Source organism: Betta splendens, chromosome 17 (genome assembly GCF_900634795.4).
Source record: "Betta splendens chromosome 17, fBetSpl5.4, whole genome shotgun sequence".
NCBI classification, from domain to species: Eukaryota; Metazoa; Chordata; class Actinopteri; order Anabantiformes; family Osphronemidae; genus Betta; species Betta splendens.
The window spans coordinates 8,041,552-8,060,532 of NC_040897.2; the positions used below are offsets into that span (position 1 = coordinate 8,041,552).

At 46.7% G+C, this 18,981-nt stretch overlaps 3 protein-coding genes across 7 annotated transcripts; 2 read left to right on the top strand and 1 right to left on the bottom strand.

The window, feature by feature from the left end:
* Positions 1 to 180: 180 nt before the first annotated feature.
* c8a (complement component 8, alpha polypeptide) lies at positions 181 to 3,477 on the bottom strand. Its single transcript, XM_029131140.3, has 11 exons — positions 3,287 to 3,477; positions 3,069 to 3,177; positions 2,527 to 2,674; positions 2,306 to 2,453; positions 1,991 to 2,180; positions 1,717 to 1,899; positions 1,401 to 1,641; positions 1,179 to 1,310; positions 871 to 1,028; positions 553 to 778; positions 181 to 407 (listed from the first exon to the last, which is right to left on the bottom strand). The coding sequence occupies exons 1-11, from the start codon at positions 3,394 to 3,396 to the stop codon at positions 256 to 258; spliced, it is 1,797 nt and encodes a 598-aa protein (XP_028986973.1). The 5' UTR covers positions 3,397 to 3,477; the 3' UTR covers positions 181 to 255.
* A 325-nt stretch (positions 3,478 to 3,802) lies between these two features.
* si:ch211-188c16.1 (uncharacterized protein LOC562677 homolog) lies at positions 3,803 to 10,809 on the top strand. Of its 4 annotated transcripts, none has more exons than XM_029132753.3 (19): positions 3,803 to 4,025; positions 4,661 to 5,600; positions 5,699 to 5,884; positions 6,034 to 6,580; positions 6,662 to 6,777; positions 6,868 to 6,893; positions 6,981 to 7,021; positions 7,259 to 7,447; positions 7,743 to 7,875; positions 7,979 to 8,138; positions 8,352 to 8,475; positions 8,568 to 8,599; positions 8,868 to 8,931; positions 9,062 to 9,096; positions 9,311 to 9,374; positions 9,990 to 10,097; positions 10,222 to 10,235; positions 10,511 to 10,544; positions 10,698 to 10,809. In XM_029132753.3, the coding sequence occupies exons 1-19, from the start codon at positions 4,017 to 4,019 to the stop codon at positions 10,765 to 10,767; spliced, it is 2,892 nt and encodes a 963-aa protein (XP_028988586.1). In that variant the 5' UTR covers positions 3,803 to 4,016; the 3' UTR covers positions 10,768 to 10,809. The 4 variants fall into 4 exon arrangements, with proteins under 4 accessions (XP_028988586.1, XP_055359798.1, XP_028988585.1 ...); XM_029132752.3 differs by having other exon boundaries at positions 3,804 to 4,025; positions 9,059 to 9,096; XM_029132754.3 differs by lacking the exon at positions 7,259 to 7,447 and having other exon boundaries at positions 3,805 to 4,025; positions 9,059 to 9,096.
* A 711-nt stretch (positions 10,810 to 11,520) lies between these two features.
* Positions 11,521 to 18,981, top strand: LOC114844874 (phospholipid phosphatase 3-like). Of its 2 annotated transcripts, none has more exons than XM_029132537.3 (6): positions 11,521 to 11,824; positions 14,499 to 14,653; positions 16,610 to 16,890; positions 16,969 to 17,026; positions 17,111 to 17,287; positions 17,448 to 18,981. In XM_029132537.3, exons 1-6 carry the CDS (start codon positions 11,689 to 11,691, stop codon positions 17,574 to 17,576), a joined length of 936 nt encoding a protein of 311 aa, XP_028988370.1. In that variant the 5' UTR covers positions 11,521 to 11,688; the 3' UTR covers positions 17,577 to 18,981. The 2 variants fall into 2 exon arrangements, with proteins under 2 accessions (XP_028988370.1, XP_028988369.1); XM_029132536.3 differs by lacking the exon at positions 14,499 to 14,653 and adding an exon at positions 14,971 to 15,128 and having other exon boundaries at positions 11,526 to 11,824.

The window sequence follows — 18,981 nt, forward strand, 5'->3', positions numbered from 1 at the left end:
ATACGCATTCAGTGCGTCCCCTCTGTTTAATTGTAGCACTGCAGCATTTAACCCCAGCCTCAGGCACTGACCTGGATTCAGCTCATACACACCCTGTCTATTTGTGACGACGTGTGACGCGTCTGAAGTTGACAGTTTCAAGCCCAAAACACACACACACACACACACACACACACACCATTATTATTTCTCACGTGTTTATGTTTTTGAAAGCCAACTGCTTCAATATGTTCATAATGTGGGAGGAATGGTACACTAGCATCTCTGGGACTGGGCAGAGGAGCCGAGGCACGCGGCTCCGCCGTCCTTAGGCGGGGGGTTGGTGCAGCTCCTCGTCCGAGTCTTCTTCCCCGACGCACAGGACGACCAGGGCCCCCAGCAGGACCAAACCCCGTCCGTCTTGGTCTCTGTCAAAATAAAACATCGATGCAAATTCGAGTAATAAGAGGATGCTATCGTTGCTTCATCACAACCTGTAGTTTTACAGCAAAATGACCTTTGACCCTACTGACCACTTTATCGTATGTATCTCAACCATGAGCTCGGCCTCACCTCTTCCGTGCGTCTCCTCGCAGGCGTCTCCCTGGTAGCCGGACTTGCAGATGCACTTGCAGGCGGTGCCCGTGAGGACGACCTGCCCGTTGTTCTGGCAGGGGACGCAGCGGCACGGGTCGAACTGCTGCAGATACTCGTCGTACGCGCGCTGCAGGTTGGGCAGCCTCGCGCCCACGTGGCCCGCGGCCGTGCTGCTGCGCACCAGCTCATAGATGGGCATGATCTGGACCATAGGAGAAGGAAGACAAATATAAGAGCGTGTGAGGTGATAAAATGGTGTTTTAGAGGAGATTGATGCTGTTCAGGGTAATTGACCTCATAATCGATAAGCGCCGGGTTGTACTGGAGGCTGGCTCCCCAGGCCTTGTAGGTGTCCGGGTTTCTGATGGCCAGCAAGCCGCTGCTGCTGTATGTGATACCGCCCTTTACTAAGGTGACAATGTCCTCGACCGAAACTGAACTCGCATGTGTCTCTACAATTTAAATACAAAACAAAAGCAACATCCCCTGAATCACTTTATCATATGTCAGTTGTTTGAAGATTGAGAACGGTAACAAATGAAGCTCATCTCAGTCCGACTATATTTGTTGATGATGTTACAAGTCAGCACTGTTTGTCTCACCTCCTTGAAAGTCTCCTGTTTTGCCACACAGGTTTCCTTTCAGTTTAAGGCCTGCTGTTACTTGGGTACCAAATGGTTTCCCTAGTCCAAGCGAAGCACCTAAGCATCCACCGATCTCACTGCCCTCGAGCTCTGGGAACGATAGAGAAGAGAGCAAAGCAAAGCAAAGGTTACTTTACATGATATTTCCTTGGTAAATATTGATCAGACTTTCCACCTTACTTGAGTCCAACACAGATTTTTTGTCGAGAACCAAAACATATTCAAGGGTTCCTCCCATAGTTCCCTCTGTGACGTAGTGGGTGCCAAAGGTGTTGAAGAGGCGGGAATACATCCCAAAGTCGTACTGCTCCGGAAGATCCATCAGCGCCACGTAGAAATCCTCGTGAAGCATCAGCTTATCGGTTCTCATCTTGAACCGAGCAGTTTGCACTTTGGAGGAAAGCCTCACGAATGCCGAGTCCTGAAAGGAAAGATGTTGTTGCAACACACATTCAATTGCTCTGAACAGTTCAGTTGACGTTTGATCGTCCAGTACCTGGCTCCTATGCTTCGTTATGTTCGTGAGGAAGGTCGTTTCCGCGCTAGCCTTCAGTCCCACTTCCACGTAGGCCACCCCTACTGTAAACCCAGCATTGCCAGACCTCTCCTCCTTCCTCGCATTGAGAAGGCTCAACGCATCTTCGTAGTATTCGCTGGAGCCCTCAGACGTGGCTTCAGCCTGTTCCAGACAGAATTCTGACTTAAAATGTCTCACTTCAAATTGCTTACGTATCTGTTGCGCATAAAAATCAATCATAACGTCAGTGTACCACAAAACGGTAGGAATGATAGTTGTAGGGCTTTCTGAAGTTTTTTAGATCCTCGTTGTAGTGCAGATTCTCACAGAATGCATCATAGGCGAACTTCCTCCATTCACCATTGTAGACATATTCGCACTGTCCTCCAAAGTACTTTGAGTCAAGTACATGATCCATAAGTTCTCCACTTAAGATGTGGAAACTAGGAAAAAAAATTGAATTATGCTTTCACTGTTTGTTTCTAGTATCACGCTACAACAAGAGCACTTGGCTCAGCTTAGTTTAGCTCAGCACAGAATAACAGCCGTGATACTGGGCAACGCTCACCCCTGAGTGCCTCGTTCAGCGCCAGGAATTGACAGGATGCTGGCGCACTTGTCGTCCCGCTGGTTGAAAGACGCACAGCCGCTCTCATCGGACAGGTCCTCGCAGTCGTAGTCCCCGTTGCAGCGAAGCGACTGGCTGACGCAGCGCCCTGGAAGGACACGCAGGCTCACACGGAGAGCTGGGCAGAGCGTGGCGGCAGGCCGCACGCGGATGGGACTTGCCTGTTCCTTCGCAGGTGAAGCTCTCGCCGCAGTAATCTGGCACCATACACTTTGTGGTCGCCGTCGGACACGCCAGTTTCTCCCAAAGTGTGTCGATGCAGTCGGTGCCTTGGAACTGAGAGGGTTTCTCCAAGTATCGAAAACGGAACTAGGACAAATTCAAATTCAAGTCAAAGCCCTTGTACAGAAAATACTATAGAGGTTTGTCACATGTTATTGCTATACAAGTGTGGTGCAATAATGTAGTTAAAAATTAATATCATCATAATTTAAATTTGTTTTATTATAAGCAATCATTTAAACATTTGCTACACCGTAACAAGGTCCACTTTTATTGACTTTAATGAAGCAGAAGCGCTGATGTAGGACGATCATAACTCACTTTAGACCTAACAATTGTCTTGTCCTGTTGCTCACAGCGTATTGATCTGGGCTACCACAAACTCCAGCTAGGCATTGCACAATCAGCACATGAGCTCATAATGGATATAATAATGTCTGACTGGTGTCTTATTTGTTATTTAAAAAAAAAAACACAATACCTTTTTGTCTGTGCAGGAGGTACAAGGACTCCAAGAGCCCCAGTTCCCCAGCTTGCATTCGACAGGTGCTGGTCTGTTGGCCGCTCTGGCCTTCCTCCCCTCGGCTCCACTAGCACAGAGAATATGCATGCAGGCAAATTAGTCTTTGTTAAATCAAGGTTATCAAAATATTAGAATACAGTGGAATGTAAGGGTTATTAAAGCAAAGAACGCTGTACCTGGTACCAGCAGATGTCCACGGCCTCCTGGACGCGTTCACAGTCGGACTGTAACTAAAAAGGACATGCAACGTGCATAAGACCAGGACTAAATGATAAAACATCCCCATACTCAAAATATGCAGCTATTCCTTGTTTCGAATGCTACATCACAAGATGTGACAAACAGAAGGTTTGACCCCGTGGGTTCGGCCACTGCCGTCTGCATCAACCAGTGAATGATTGATCACGAGTAAACACGCGCTGTTGCAAATACTCATTGACCTAATTTCTCAATTACTTATCGGGTAAACACCCAACTTAACGTAAAAACAGCTACGAACACAGAAACATGAGCAATGAGATTATCTGTTCATACAAAGCAACTATTATTATTATTATTAGTAGCAATAATAATATACATATATTATTATTATTATTATTATTATTATTATTATTATTATTATTATTATTATTATTATTATTAATGTCACACAAACACGAGGTAGATGTCGAGGCTCCGCATTCGTATTAGTCACGTTCACCTGAACGCGCACGTAGGTCGCGTGTGCCACGCACGTGCGTGGCAGCGTTTTCTAATTGTTCGTCTTAGCTTAGACCCTGATTAGCGTAAACAGTTGGTTGGAGATAACCTGCTCACTTTGTCACGTACCACCACAGTGGCGTCATGAAGGATTAGAGCGTTTTCCACCTGCGTAATCCTAAAGAGTGATGAACAAAACGAGCTGCGATGGAAGAGGTAACGCTGAAGTGCTGGCCTAGCTTCTGTTAGCTGGACGTTAGCTTTAGCTTTAGCACCGTGCACGTTTAACACGGACAGTTTGTCTTGTTACTTGTTCTATGACACACACACAGGGACGTTAGTTTTCTCGACGCAAACTGTGTGACAATCCAGTAAATTACGTGTAGGGTTTGTTCTTTTCTTGTCTCCGAAGTTTCTCCGTCCAATTACAATTAATGACTTTTTTGTTTAGTGACGATCACCGCGTTGAGAAATTACATACAAATATTTTCCAAACCTCTTAATCAAAATATCTTTGATAGTAATAACTTCTTCTAAATTGAATTCTGAAAACAGATAACAAATAGAATTCGATTTAGTGTTAAATCGATTCATTTTTTCTATTTAGAAATCACGAGTAAATAAAATGGCAATATAATTTTTATTTTGAGGAAAGATGTGTATCAAAAAACAGATTTCGTTCATCTTTTAGGATATTAGGACACACATAGGGTGTGAAACTTGCTATAATAAATATAACTGACCTTTTCTGGTTTTAAATTCATCAACATAGAATTTTGGCTTTACAAAGTATGAAATTAATGCCATATATTGATTACAGTCAAAACAGTTTATTTGTGGTTCTTTTAAAGGAAGGACCAATCAACTTCAAAGCTTTGAGGGCCAAATTTCAGGAAGAGGCTCTTTTGGCTCAATCCAGAAACAGTCGACCAGCTGTTGCAGAGAAACCCAAACTCATCCCACCTCCTGGAGGTCACTGCAGCTCCATGGTCGACACTATCAATAGCACTGTGGAAAACAAGACACCTGTGATTCCTGGGGTCATTTTTAGAGACGCACTGCGGGTGTCCGGAGGGAAGCGGCCAATTTCCTTTCCACCTCAGCCTCTGAAGACGTCCCCGCCATCGCAGGTTTCCAACATAGACAGCGTGACCAGGCAGTCCCTCAAAGAGCGGCACCTGCCCCTGGTGCTTCCTGTCCTGTCAGTAAAAGAGCAGAAGGTAGAATCGCCGGTGAAGAAGGAGCAGAATGCGGAACAAGAGCGAGTAAAAGAACTCCTGCCTCAAACCAGAATCAAAAAGAAGGGTTTGCTGCTTCCCTTTAAGTCAGTTAAAGCATCAAAAGTCGGTACAGAAAACGGAGAAGATCCCACATACGCTGAGTTGACCACTAGACCATGTAGTGCTCCTGGTGAGTTGCCCTCTGTGGAACAACTCACCACAGGGGACGGGGATTCAGTTCAAAGTGACCAGTCGACGGCTGAGTGCCCCCTCTCCAGTCCAGACCTCACCTCCCCGCATCATGCGCTGTCAAACGCCGACTTCGAGAACCGGCTCATTAGCACCTTGGAGAGGGCCAAGAAGAAGTTCTCCTGTCGGCAGATTTTGATTTCCACCAAACCCAAGAGCCTGCTCTCCCCTGAACACGGCTGTAAAGACAAGCCTTTCTGTTCGCCACCAAAGAGCAGTGAAGTTGTCGAGCGTGACCTGCCCCTACCCCCACCGATTTATCTTCCACACCTGGCCTGCATTTCAGCCCGGCCATTCTGCAAAGTCAATAACTCTACACGCAGTGAGTTATATTCATTTTTTTTACACCAGAAACCTTCATCACGTTTAACTGTTTATTCAGCTTTCTAACGCATTGACATGTCTCCCTTCAACTGCCAGAGTCTCCATTGGAAAAGCAGTTTGGGAAGGATAAAGCTCAGCTTTTGTCTGGTGTCACAGATATTTCTCCTACACCTACTGTTCCTCCAAAGTACCCTTTGCCTGACCTGAGAACACTGGGCCTACAGCCTGCAAAGCCCCCCCGACCTCCATTAGTAGACCTTAGTTCCTACCAAGCACTCCATGGTACAGTATGTGCACTTCATGTCTTTACCTGCTTCATGTTGTTTCAATTCATTTCAATTCCGCTTTTTGGGCACAGTGTACTTTAATTACACTTTCTTATTTGTCGTGAAGCTGGATTTCACATAAAGCTGTTTTAATGTTTTTTATAGAGGTGTCACCAGGTCTTGACCCCCTTCTGCCTGGTTCTGAGGAACCAAGGTCTGCGCAGCCAGTAAATTTCAACACTGCACTTGACGCTCCTGAGTTTCCTGAATTTGATAATACGGAGATTGAACCCATGGAGGGAGAACGTGTTGATCTTGCAGCTATAGAACTGGAGGCATTGACCTTAGTCAGCACCAACCTTCCTGCGCCACTTGACTTTAGGTTCACTGATTTTGAAGAGCCAGGACCTGACTCATCAGTGTGTGATCGTGCAAAGCGCGGTGTGAACATTGTTGACCATGACCTGAAGCTCGGCAGTCAAAGCATAATGCCCCTCGATCCAGCCAGATTTCCTGAACCAACAAATCTTCCAGAGTTCCCAGAGCCTTTTGCACCAGAGCAGTGGTCTCAGAGCGAGGAGGCGGTCATAGACCCTCCTCCTAACTCCCAAGCTGATGGAAATGATCTGAGAGCTGTTGAGTGCCACTCTGCCCCAGAGGAAACGGAACTTGGTGACCATTCAATAAATAATGGCTATCAGCCGCATATAGGGTGAGATTAGCTAGAATCCTGGTCTTCTTTCCCATCTTACAGTTTGACATGATATAACTTTTTTTTTTTTCCTTTTTGTAGTGTCTATCAACAGGGCAGTTACTGTGACAGAGATGATAATGTTTATGAGGATGTTGAAAACGTCAACAAATTCATCTTAATCCAAAACTCCCGTAAATTTAAAACTGGGATCAAGAGTAAGAATATACACTTAATTCATGTTTTATTCACACAAGCAATCATATTCTTTCCATTTGATCTATTGACCAAGTATAATCTTTTTGCAGATCCATATGCAGAGAGTAAACCTGTGGTAAAATCCATATTATCATTTATATTATTGATGAGTAAGCTGCATTTTGTTATGCAGACTCCTGTAATGTATTTTTTTTTGTTTTAGAAGGAAGAGGTGCATCCTAAGATGTGGTCACGGAATTCACGGTATGTTTTGTTTGTTTTAAAGTACTTTTGTTACTGACGTCATACTTCATGAGTAATGTTGGAACTCATGCTAGTTCACCCTGAAGTCATGTCCATAGGTACAGTGGCCTCAAAAAGTATTCGGACACAACTAAAATCAAAGTGTTCACTTTAACTCTTTAAAGAAGCAGCTAAAACAGATTTGAATCTGTTTGGCTTCATCTGGATTATGGCAGTTTATCCCCTTCTTCCTGGTAGATTGTCCCAAGCCCTGTCTGATTGGATGGGAGGTATCTGTGAACTGCCATCTTCAGATCTGTCCACAAATATCCTCTGGAGTTTAAATCTGGGCTTTGACTGGGGCACTCTTGGACAGTCAGTGACTTTTCCTGGAGCAGCTCCAGTTTTGTCTCGGCTCTATGTCTCAGGTCGTTGTCCTGTTGAAAGGTGAACCTCTCGCACTTAGCTACATTGTTTTCTTCCATTCACATCAGACGTTAGCCAGATGAAGAACAAAAATTACAATTAGCACCATACAATGTGCTACTTTCCTAGAATACTTTGTGAAGTGGCTGTATCTTGACATGTCCCCCCATCTGTAACATTGTCAAAATTATTTGTCCTATTTCACATTGATTTTATTTGACTCAGACACATGGTTTTCTATACATCGAGATATCACCTGTAATCTTTATGAAAAATAACCTCCTAAGCTGCACTGAAGAGTCCAGTGTGTTTTCAGTAAGGAACGCCAAAGCCCCAACACGGCCGACCACAAGGAACAGAAGAAGAAAGAGAAGCAGCGACTGGAGAAGGAAAAAAAGGAGCAAAAGGAAAGAGAGAAGAAGGAAAATGAGATGAAGAAAAAGTTCAAAGTGAGTTAAACCTCCACCTTGGTTATACTAAAATAAAACAGCACTTGGTTATTCTGCGATCCCTGTAAGTTTGAGTTGTGAGTTGTATTCTTCACCACTCTAGGTAACGGGTGATGAGGAGCCCATGTACCACGCAAAGGTGAAGGTGACCAGTAAAGTCCGCAAGAACGACCTGCCTGTGAAGAGTGGGGACACCGTCAGCATCATCCGCACCACCAACTGCCCCAAGGGCAAATGGCTGGCCCAAGATGACAGCCACAGATGTGAGTATAGACACATGTTGAGTGTTCTTTAATTTAAAAAACTCCCACTCTTTGTCTGCTCTAAAGATTTTTATTATTATTAGGCTTAAATTTCATGTCAAATTCCATAGTTTGAGCAATAAAAAGTATTTGGCAGCAAAAGGAATTGAGTCTTGTAGCTGTCATTAGCTTCCCCCAATTATTCAGGCCGTGCTGTTCTCTGGTTTCCTGCAGATGGTTATATTTCAGTCATGAATGTGGAGCTAAATATGAAGGATGTGCTCGAACTCGGCAAAAAGGCTCAAGCAGCAGGACGAGGAGGCCCCATAGAGGCAGACACCGTCAGCATTGGGAGCAGGTACTGTGTAACTCACTAACGGGGTTTAGTTTAAGATCAAATGTTCGCCCGCCGGTCCAAGACAATGATTGTTTGATGTCTGTGTTTTACAGATGTTCTAGCCACCCTGTGTTAACAAGCAGCTGTGAGTGTTGGAGACCTCTGTTCATTCTGCCTTACTGTCACCTCGAACATTGATCACGGGAATTAGCAACCTTATAGACTAGCAGAACGTTGACTGACAGACTAAGGTTTCCCAAAGCGTAAATACTTGTTATCTGTGTGTCAGCCATGTGTTGTTTTATGGCCGTGAAGGAATTCCATGCATGCTGCGGGTTTTCACTGTAGCCCAGCCGCACATATATCATCCGTAGGCTCGCCGTGCTTCATCAAACCACTTTGTTTGTCCACAGTCACGGATGACAGTGAGGAGTGGTCGTGTGAAGATGAGACTCTGTCACCCTCCAACGGAAGCCAGTAAGGCGGACGGGTGTCTGACGAGCAGCTCAGAAACCATCAACCGCATTAGTGGAGTTTAAGGCATTTCTGCTGTTTTGCCTGGCACACCGTTTAATATCATTTATTTTTGTTTCTCTTGGTGTAGTAGCTGTCCCCAGCACAATTCCTCCATTCCTGACGTGTGTGAGTACATTTTATGGACTGTCCTTTTTTGAAGTCAAAACATGACAGGATTCCTGTGGCTGTTCTGTGTTTTCCACCGACATGTGGCGGACTAACGTGCCTTTGATGTGCACCTTTACTGGGCTGTTTCTCCCTCTCCCGCTCTGCTACTCCACCCTCACCCCATCCTTTGCTCACCCACCCACCTTTGCCCTTCACATGTTTGCTTTGACAGCTTGTGGCCTAGTCAGCGCCCAGCACACTCTGAGCGATGCCTACTCGGAGGACCAGCACGCACAGTAAGTCTCAAAGCCGCAGACGTGTAAGCGGATACCTCTGCATGTGTACATAATTCACTGCATAAACCCTCCTCAGGATGATCAGTGTGTGCATGAGCTTGTTTTTGTCTGACCATCTGTCTCGGTCTGATAAATTTTCAGATCACTTTGTCTGTGAGGACTAAGTGCTTATTTTATTCAACGTATTTGAAAAGTTATCAGTCATCTGACATCAGGCAGGAAATATCTGCCTGTGTTTAAGGTTATATCTGGGTGTTTTTAAAGTGGGAGAACCAGCATTGCTTTTCGTTTGCTCATTAATCAGCCCTCTGCTCCACTTCTGTCAGCCCAAACGCAAGAAAACTCATTATGGCAACCTGAAAGTGTATGTTCAGTCAACTACTGCATCCAAGCAACAACTAGCAGCTGGAGACTGTAACCAGTTTGGAAAAGTGCAAAGCAGTTAATGGCCACTAGATGCTGCGATTAAAAGCCCGACTCTGGTCGACTCCATTGTATTTGCAGCAGACATAATAGTCTCTGACACTTAAAATAGGCCATGTTAAAAGGACAAGGGCAATTTGAATGATTCATGACGATTCGAAAACTGAGTCCTAACTATTTCCTTTGTTACAGACATGAAGCCCTGCAGAAACTAGCTGTTTTCTTTCAACACAACAAAAACATGAATGACACCAATGAATGTGCTGATGTTCTGGGTAGTGAAGGAGCAACACCCACAAAGTACTGCACTGTTTTGTTGTTGTTGTTTTTTTGTTTTTTTTTACATCAGTAAATTAATAGTTGTTTATTTGACTTTACTAACATTGCCCTTTTTTCCATTTTAACTTCTCCCTCTCTTTCAAAGCCCCAAGTCACCAAGTAAGTTTACAGAGTTCAGTTTTTTCCACGACTGCACTGTTGTCACCGCTTTTTGTCCTCACTGATAAAGGTGCAGCCAAGAGGAGAGCTCTTACAAATCACTAGGGAGCCTGTGGTCGAAACACTGATTGGCGCCTTGCCTGTAATGGAAAATCACTTCTGAGGAACTTTTATCTGTTTCAAGTTACCCAGAGACACGATGCTGCTGTTGGACATGTCCCAGAGACAGCAGTTCAAAGCTAACGTGGCGTTTCTCTCTGCTTGTCTTTAACCAGACTTCTTGTGTGCTGTGGAGGAGCCACCATATCTGTAAGTGTCAACACTTTTTTTCCCCAAGTGTAGCTCTTGTTTTGTTTTTTAAACTCATGTTGGCCAAATGCTTGCACATTTTGCCCTAAACCACACACAGCACGTCATCTCCTCTGGTTAATTAACAATCATGTCTTGTGTTTTGTGTGGCAGAGACCAGGAGCTTGACTTGGCAGAGCTGGAACTCCTTCCTCCTCCACCTCTATATGCAGACGCTTTCTAACTCCAGGATCACACGAGGCAAATAAAAATACCATGAGCTGCACTTTCACTTTCAAGATTTGACATCATTAGTACCAGTAGCATTGATTATAGAGGGGGAAAAATATTACTGGGGGGAGCAGCTGCTGATCTGACTGGATCACAGTCCTGATTTCACTTTTTGTTTTGTATGATACATTTTTCATTTTGTATTCTTCACTTTTTCACGTTATCTTTATTTGGGAGTCTCTATTAAAAGAGCAAATGGTGCACAATATAAATGTATTATTCCTGCACTTTGTTCCAAAGCAACGACAGGAGGCAACTCATCAGTCATAATTTTATTTTATTTTACGTCTAATAAAACCTTCATTGATTTAAAGTTCTGAATGTTTTGCAACTTTAAAACCAGTGTACATAGAGTAGTAGCCTACTAACGTATCATCACCATCTCATTGCTGGAACACATTAAAGACTTCCGGAGTCTCATCTGGGAATTTTAGCAATTTCCCCTGTATTTCTCATGAAAGTGATTGTAAGATAAAAGAAAAAAACATCATCTTCTTAGTTAATTTAAAATGCTGGGAAATAGTCTTGGAAACGTAAGCATATGTTTTGTGATCCAGCGTGGAAAGCCCCTGGCTGACGGTGCTCCGTAAAGCCCCTCGTTAACGCGTCCTGCTCGGAGGTGAGTGTGGGAACGGCTCCGTGCGGAGGAGCCGGCATATGGCATTAATTGAAAGAGGGAGGGGCTTTCTTGGAAGGCAGTCGCCGGAATAGAAGGGAGCGGGGCGAGCGGCGGCTCATAAAGCGCCTGGAGCCGGGGCGCGTCGCAAAGCGCGTCTTTCTGCCACAATAGAGCGACGACGCGGCCCGAAAGAAGCGCCGCCAGAGCGAACGCGAGGGCTTCGATTCCTTTGAGCTGCACGTTACGAAGTCTTAAATGCAACGTTGTTTGATATATGAGAAAACGATGGCAGCCGAGACGAAGAACGGCGGGACTTCGCTGAACAACAGCTGTAAAGACCACAGCCGGAGGAAGTTACTGGTCGGAGTGGACCTCTTCTGCCTGTTCCTGGGTACGTCCGCTTATTTGTGTTAAAAAAGCTTCTCCACGTGTTTCTCATCTCGCTGTCTCCCGCAAACGTGGTTAAACTATTTCCCATAGCCCAGAATGCTGCATTGTGTCCTAGTGTTTCTATCCATAGGGTCCTGGTGGCTGATCTCCGTGGTCTTGTTTGTTTTTTTCACTCTGTGCCAATTAGCTATTGTCCAATAAAGCCTCCTCTTATCTTATCTTATCTTGGGGATAAGGTTAATCGGACTAACACGTCATATAAAAGATACTTAATCCTGCTTCATGTCTAAACTATCTTTAAAGGTAAAGAAATGAGTTGTAGTGGCGTAACCAAGGCAACAAGTGATGCTGCCTTTAAAGACGGGAAGCCGTGTTATTCTCAAACAAAGCTGTGCTGGCAAAAGGGAAAGTAGTCGATGCACCGCTCCATATTTCTGTGGTGTCCACCCACACCTGTAGTGTAAGTATAGCTCACCTCTGCTTTGATGGCTCTACACATTCTTCGCCGGCAGGAATTCTTTTGATCCCAACATCTGGCATAACATATCTGTGTGTGGACCAATTAAGGGAAGTGGTAAAAAAAAAAGGTCAGATGTGTGGAGTATACACATACATGTGTGTGTTCATTCAAAGCAAATCCTGTGATGTGCACAGCTCCAAACATTGGCTTGTGTTTGTTATTGTGAGCGAAACATTTTCTCACTGTAAGGTTTCAGCCTGAAAGTCGTAGGGTTTTCTTCAGATCTCAACCTTTGACCAGTGACTGAGATCACGAGTTAATTTTCCTTTCTGATGTCACCATCTGTTTACAACGTGATATTGTGTGAAACGTGACCTTAGACGCGCAAACACCGGACTACAAAAATAAAGCAGCTGCAGCGGTGTGGGAAAAACGGCAGTTCAGCTTTCCACTGGTTCCACAGCGTAAACAGTCCCCCTCTGACAACCTGCACTTAGTTTCAGACTAGTTATTGTCTTTGTGGAGGATATGATTTGCATGATTTGCTCTGTATGTGTCAACAAACCAGCAGTGTATTTACGGGTGGAATGCGGTTAAAGGCGAGTGGCCACCAGGAGGAAGTGGTGGTAATCACAGTTCTAGTATCTAGTGTATGAATCTCCTGCAGACGCTGTAAACCCAGTCTGCTCCTACAGAAGGGAGATGCCATTAACTTTACATTTAGCAGATGCAAGTTCATTAAAGGCCCACCATATTTCCATATTCTTACTGTGGGTGGACGTGCTTGATTCCCAGTGTTATTTCCTGGGGCCATAAATCCCACTGGAACACATCCCAAAGCCGCTAAAAGTAAAATTGAAACTAAAATACAAGTAATAACTTGAATTAGGAAGCGTTGACTTACAGTAAATGAGACGTGACTTTTTAGCTTTACTGGAAAGTCTCAATTCTCAATGCAGGAGATGTCTTTTATTTGTCTTTGGACCGACGGCGTGTGAAAACAACTGCGCGTGTGTGTGTGCGGCTGCTTCAGACATGTGTACGTTTCTGTGCCAGACAGTGAGAGAATCCCGCGAGTGGAAAAAGTGTGTGTTTGTTCAAGCGTTTAGTTTTGGCCTGGTGGAGATATTTACTTCTACGTCGACGCAAGTTTCCACTCGATGCGGCCGCACGGAGCTGCTGCCGCCGCTAAAGCGTGGAATATTCTAACGGGGAGGTTTACAACCGAATAGACACCAGAAGTTTACATTAGGAACAAAATGGAGGGTCAGCTTTAATGGTGTTGTTTGTTTCTGTTGTCTTTGGGTTGACGTTGAGCTAATGAAAAAGACGTACCCGCGCTCACCGGCTGCTGTTGTTATTGGCAGGACGAGGTCACTCGAACTGGAGAAGCAGGAAGGGGGGGGAGGGGAAAATCCCATGATGCCGTAGACAGTGCTGAGGCTGCACAGTGGAGGAGGATGGAAGGGGTCAGAGAGCTGAGCGGAGGAGAAAAACCTGACAGGAATGTCTGGGAAGCGAGCAGCGGAGTTTGGTTCCTCCTAAGCTGTTCTTCAACCCCACCTGCCACAACTCGGTCTGTTTGGGTTTGATTCGGGAATGTGTATGGAGGCGCTGGGTAGTTCAGACACCGGGGAAGGTGTTTTCACAGCTACAGAGGACTTAGAACTTCATCTTTTCCTGTGCCAACAGATTTTCCTCAGAGCTGAACGTCAGAAAAGCGAGTGTGTGCGTGTGTGTGCGTGTGTGTGTGTGTGTGTGTGTGTGTGTGTGTTGACGTTTGGCCTCCAACCGCTGACCTCTGCGCGGCGTCGTCCTCCAGCATCCTGAGTCGGCCTTTTTTTTGGGGGGGGTGCGCGTGAGAACGAGGGCGTCGGTGTTTGTTTTCCTTCGCCGCGGCGGATCGCGGACTTATTAAGGCCACTTGAAAGCTACAGGATCAGAGATCAGATAGAGGCGGCTTTGAAGTGGCTTAGACGTGAGCTCGGCCAGAGCGGAGCCCTCCAGACACGCTCACATTTCAAAGTCGAAGGCAAAATGCTCAGATTATAGTCGCGGCCTTTTATGTTTGTCGTCACCGGGAATCGGATCGTTTTTGCCACGTTCCAACTTCTCGTCTGATTCCAACGGCTTCTGTGTGTTTGTCATTATCTCTGGCCTCTACCTGTGGGCGATGGCCGCTAAACGCTGGGTTTCCGTCCGTCCGGCCGCACAGTGCTGCTCGTGGCCGCGTTCCTGCACCGGGCGCCCTTCGCTCCGTACCAGAGGGGCTTCTTCTGCGCCGACGACAGCATCCGGCTGCCGTACAAGAGCAGCACGGTGCCCAGCGCCGCGCTCACGGCCGTGGGCGTCGCCGCGCCCGTGGTCTCAGTAAGTCCTGGTTGTGGGGGTGCGTCAGGGGGACCGGGGGGGCAACAGGTGGGGCTCGATTCAGACCGTGGCTGACGCTCAAAAAGATGCTACGTCCCCGATTCTACTGCTCTGATACTGAGTATTAGACAAAGCGGGTCGCACACGACGGCCACATAATGGATCGGGCCGGGCCCAGATGTTCCCCTGTCAGCTCCTGTCGCACCCACCACCTCTGTAATTTGCATCTCATTAACCGAGCACCTCCATCTCTCTCCCCTCCTCACCCCCCCCCTCCCCCATCTCTCTCTCTGTCGCCCACTGCTTGGTAACACTAGCATTCCTGCCTTTCGTGGTCATAGAGACCAGCGCGGTTCAGCCGTACCGCAGGGGGTTTTACTGCGACGACGAGTCCATCAAGTATCCGGCCAAAAGCGGAGACACCATTAGCGATGGTGTGCTCAGCGCCGCCGGCACTCTTATCACCATCCTCTCTGTAAGTCACTTCACCCATCACTAACGTCACCATCACCTCGCCTTGTGTGTCTTCAGTGTTCACTTTTACTGACAACTACACGTTAACGCCGCCATTCACATCATTGCTCCTCCATGACATCAGCAAAGATATGGAACAGAGCCAATACCTTGAATTTAGGAATTATTCACAACAATGTGTTATTGTTTTTTTCCTAAGTACTCACTTAAACCAATTCACTCACTTCACAACCCAGAAATTATACCATACGATTCTCTGCATGAAGAAAAACAAGTGTTGGGTCTTGAATATTGTTGCTGAATTTAAGTCTCCTGAGAGAAAACGGTGGCAGCACGTCATCATGTAAGCGCTTGTCTTCTGTTCACCTGCTGGTGTGGGTCCTTCACCAGCTGTGTGCTATTCTACCCTGTGGTCTCTGGGGCCGTCGCATGGTGAGAAGGGGTCCTGGCTCTGGGTAATTATGGTTGACGCAGTGTTGTTCACTGAAATGCTGTGATCGAGGAGGACTTGTGGTGGAGGCCTTGGACCTTCGAGAGCACTTTGCCAGATAGTTTTTTTTTACAGTCAGTCTACAATCCCATTTGTTTTTCAGTCCCATAGTCAGTCCCACCTTTCGCACAAAGCAGATGTGCCTCCTCATGAAAGCAGCTGGACTGTATGGAGCAGGCTCCAAAGGCCTGGATGGTGGAAGGGCAGCGCTGCATCGAGGGGCTCCTCTGCCACACTCCCACACCCCGAATGGAACTCAGTTCTGCACCTCCTGCAGGAATGCCTGATGGATCTGCGACGCTGACATGAAAGCAGCCAGACGCGCCTTGTGAAACCCGAGCCGCTCCAGGGAGACGGACGGATCCGAAGGTGCCCCCGTCGTGTGCCTGGTGGAGTCTGGCCACTAAAATCAGACCCGTCGCTTAGCTCAGCGTTTCTGCTGATTAGAACCAGCGGTGCCTCCCCCCCTCACCCGCTCCCCCCCGACTCTCCCTCCCACTCCGATCTTCAGTCCCGCTCCTTCTCCTCCTGGTTCGGACTCTTCTTATCCCTTCACTCGCACCTTCTGCTTTCTGTCCTCCCCTCCTGACATCCTGCCCCCCGGTGCCTCCACGTTCCGCCTAGAACCTTCCTCCTCCTGCTAATCGTCTCGACGCTGTCGTTTATGAGCAGCTGGATGACAACGGGAGAGAAGGGCGGGTGAGGACCGTGTGCGTTGTGAGCTTGAACAGCTGTTTTGAGTTAAACTAGGTGGACCATACCTGTCACTCATCAGGGTTCCACTGCTGTTTATTTGCTCAATAACAGAAGACTATAGGTGGACGCTTTGTGTTGCCTCCCACGTTGCCGGACTGTTTTCTCTCAGGAGTCTAATTGCACAGACAAATAAATTGTAATTATTTAAAAATGTTTATAAAACTGACTTCACACCACTTCAACAAACATCTGTCTTATTGTCAGCCAAACAACCAAACCCTCTTTCGTGCCTTCAGATCATCATCGGCGAGAGTTACAGGATCTACTTCCTCAACGAAGGATCCAAGTCTTTCGTGGGGAACCCGTACATTTCTGCGCTCTACAAGCAGGTGGGCGTGTTCATGTTCGGCTGCGCCATCAGCACGTCCTTCACCGACATCGCCAAGGTGTCCGTGGGCCGCATGCGCCCCCACTTCCTGGACGTGTGCAAGCCTGACTTCTCCACCATCAACTGCTCCCTCGGCTACATCACAGACTACGAGTGTCAGGGGCCGGAGAGCAAAGTTCAGGAGGCCAGGTGCTGAATTACAGAGAATGTTTTTACCACCTAAATCCCACCCTATGGTATTTACTGACCGTTCCCTGTCGTCCTCAGGAAGTCCTTCTTCTCCGGACACGCCTCGTTTTCCATGTACACCATGCTGTATCTGGTGGTGAGTTCCTCCGTTCTCCTTCGCGTCCACCTCCGGTTTCCGTCCGCACGCGCTGTTGAACCAATCCGTCTGTCTCCTCTGCAGTTTTACCTGCAGTCGCGGTTCACCTGGCACGGCGCCCGCCTCCTGCGACCCCTGACCCAGTTCACCCTCATCATGATGTCCTTCTACACCGGCCTGTCCCGCGTCTCCGATCACAAGCACCACCCCACTGACGTGCTGGCCGGCTTTGTGCAGGGAGCCCTGGTGGCCTACTGCGTGGTGAGTATTTGAATTTCAGACTAAAATATAGATAAAATAAAATGTTGATTATTTGTATTATCCACGTCAGTAGATATATGTGGGTGAGCGACTGTGTTTCAAAGCATTTGAGATTAATGTCAAGTGATGCTTAAGTTTTTCTAATCTGTGCCGTCCACAGGTGTTCTTTGTGTCCGACTTGTTCAAGCCCAAAGGCAGATGCTCGACGATGCTCCCGACTCCGGTGAAGAAGGATCTGGTGGCTCCAGCGGACATCAGAGAACGGAGCAACCCTCTCGTCATGGCATAGGGACAGTCTATAGCCCCCTACTACAGCTGCTAGTCAGAACTGGATTAAATACACCCCAAACGGACATGGACTCATCGCAGAGGACGAGAGGAAGCCGCAGTCAAACCATCGAGCGGCTCACGCTGCGTGGATGGAAACCGGCATCGTTTCCTCCGCCTCGGCCCGTTTAATGTGGAAAAGAAGCATATTCTGTTATGACGATTACTGGAGAGGCTCCTCTGTGGAGCTTTCTACTAAAAAAAAAACTCCCCAATCAAACAAACCCGAGAAGAGGCAGCTTGTAAGAAAGCTACGCGTGGCATCTCATCTGCATCCAGGACGGGGGACACGCTAACATGACACTCACTCACTGTGACTCACACGACACAAATTCCTTGATTTCAGGAAGGATAATGTTCTTAGATCGTAGCCATCCTCTGTACTGTTTATCACCACTTGAATGAGCTGATGTGAAGCTTTTGAAAAGCTTTGTACCTGTTTACTGTCCACGGCGTGGTGGGGGTAGGGGTGGGGGGTGCAGAGCAGCATGCGTTGGACGTGGGCCTCTTTCCGCTGGCAGGGACGAGCCCCCCCACTGAGCCATTTAATGAAGCGCATCGCACACGTACCAGACGGGTCGGCGTGAGCTGGGCCGAGCGGAGGCCAGCGTGTCTAAATGTCATGTCTATATATTTCCGTGTTTATGGCCCGCGGGTGCTCCTCCGGCCGGAGAACGGGCACCTGCTTCACCCGACGCATGTAACTCGAGACACGAGCGCTGTGGAACCAACAGTCTATGAACGTAGACGTTGCTAATCGTGACAAACCCTGTGATCTATAGGCTCCACAGACGTTTAATGTTAAAACACAGGGCAAGGACTCGTTGCTTATACTGTAATAAAGTTTCAGTACCAAAGCGGACTTTACCAAAACGCATGCGCAGTAGATCACAGCAGGGTCTCTAATGAGGATTTCTGAATTCTATTTGACGAAAATGAGCACATTGAATTGAACATGAACCTATTGTAATACTCTATGCTTGCATACTTACGTACTTAAAACCACTGAACGCATCGTCCTGACTTTGTTTTACGTCACTGTGACAAAGAGGAGCCGGTCCTTGTTCTTCCGTCGTGCGTATAAACAAAGTCTGCATGCTACTATACGTTTCATAATACAGCACCAGGCGGTATGTATTTTTTTAATAAAGTAATAATAATTAACACCCACTATGACTTTGTGTTGAGACCTGTGTATCTGTAACCACGTTGCTTTAGAGAAGCAGACGTTATTCAGTGAAGAACAAAGCTCTGCTTTGGGACAACTTTTGTATTGTTTTGCATATTTTTCAAAATGCCTTGTGAATTTTTGTACAAAGAATGTATCTGAGGTGAAGTGTCTTGATAAATAAAAGACAGGAACTGAG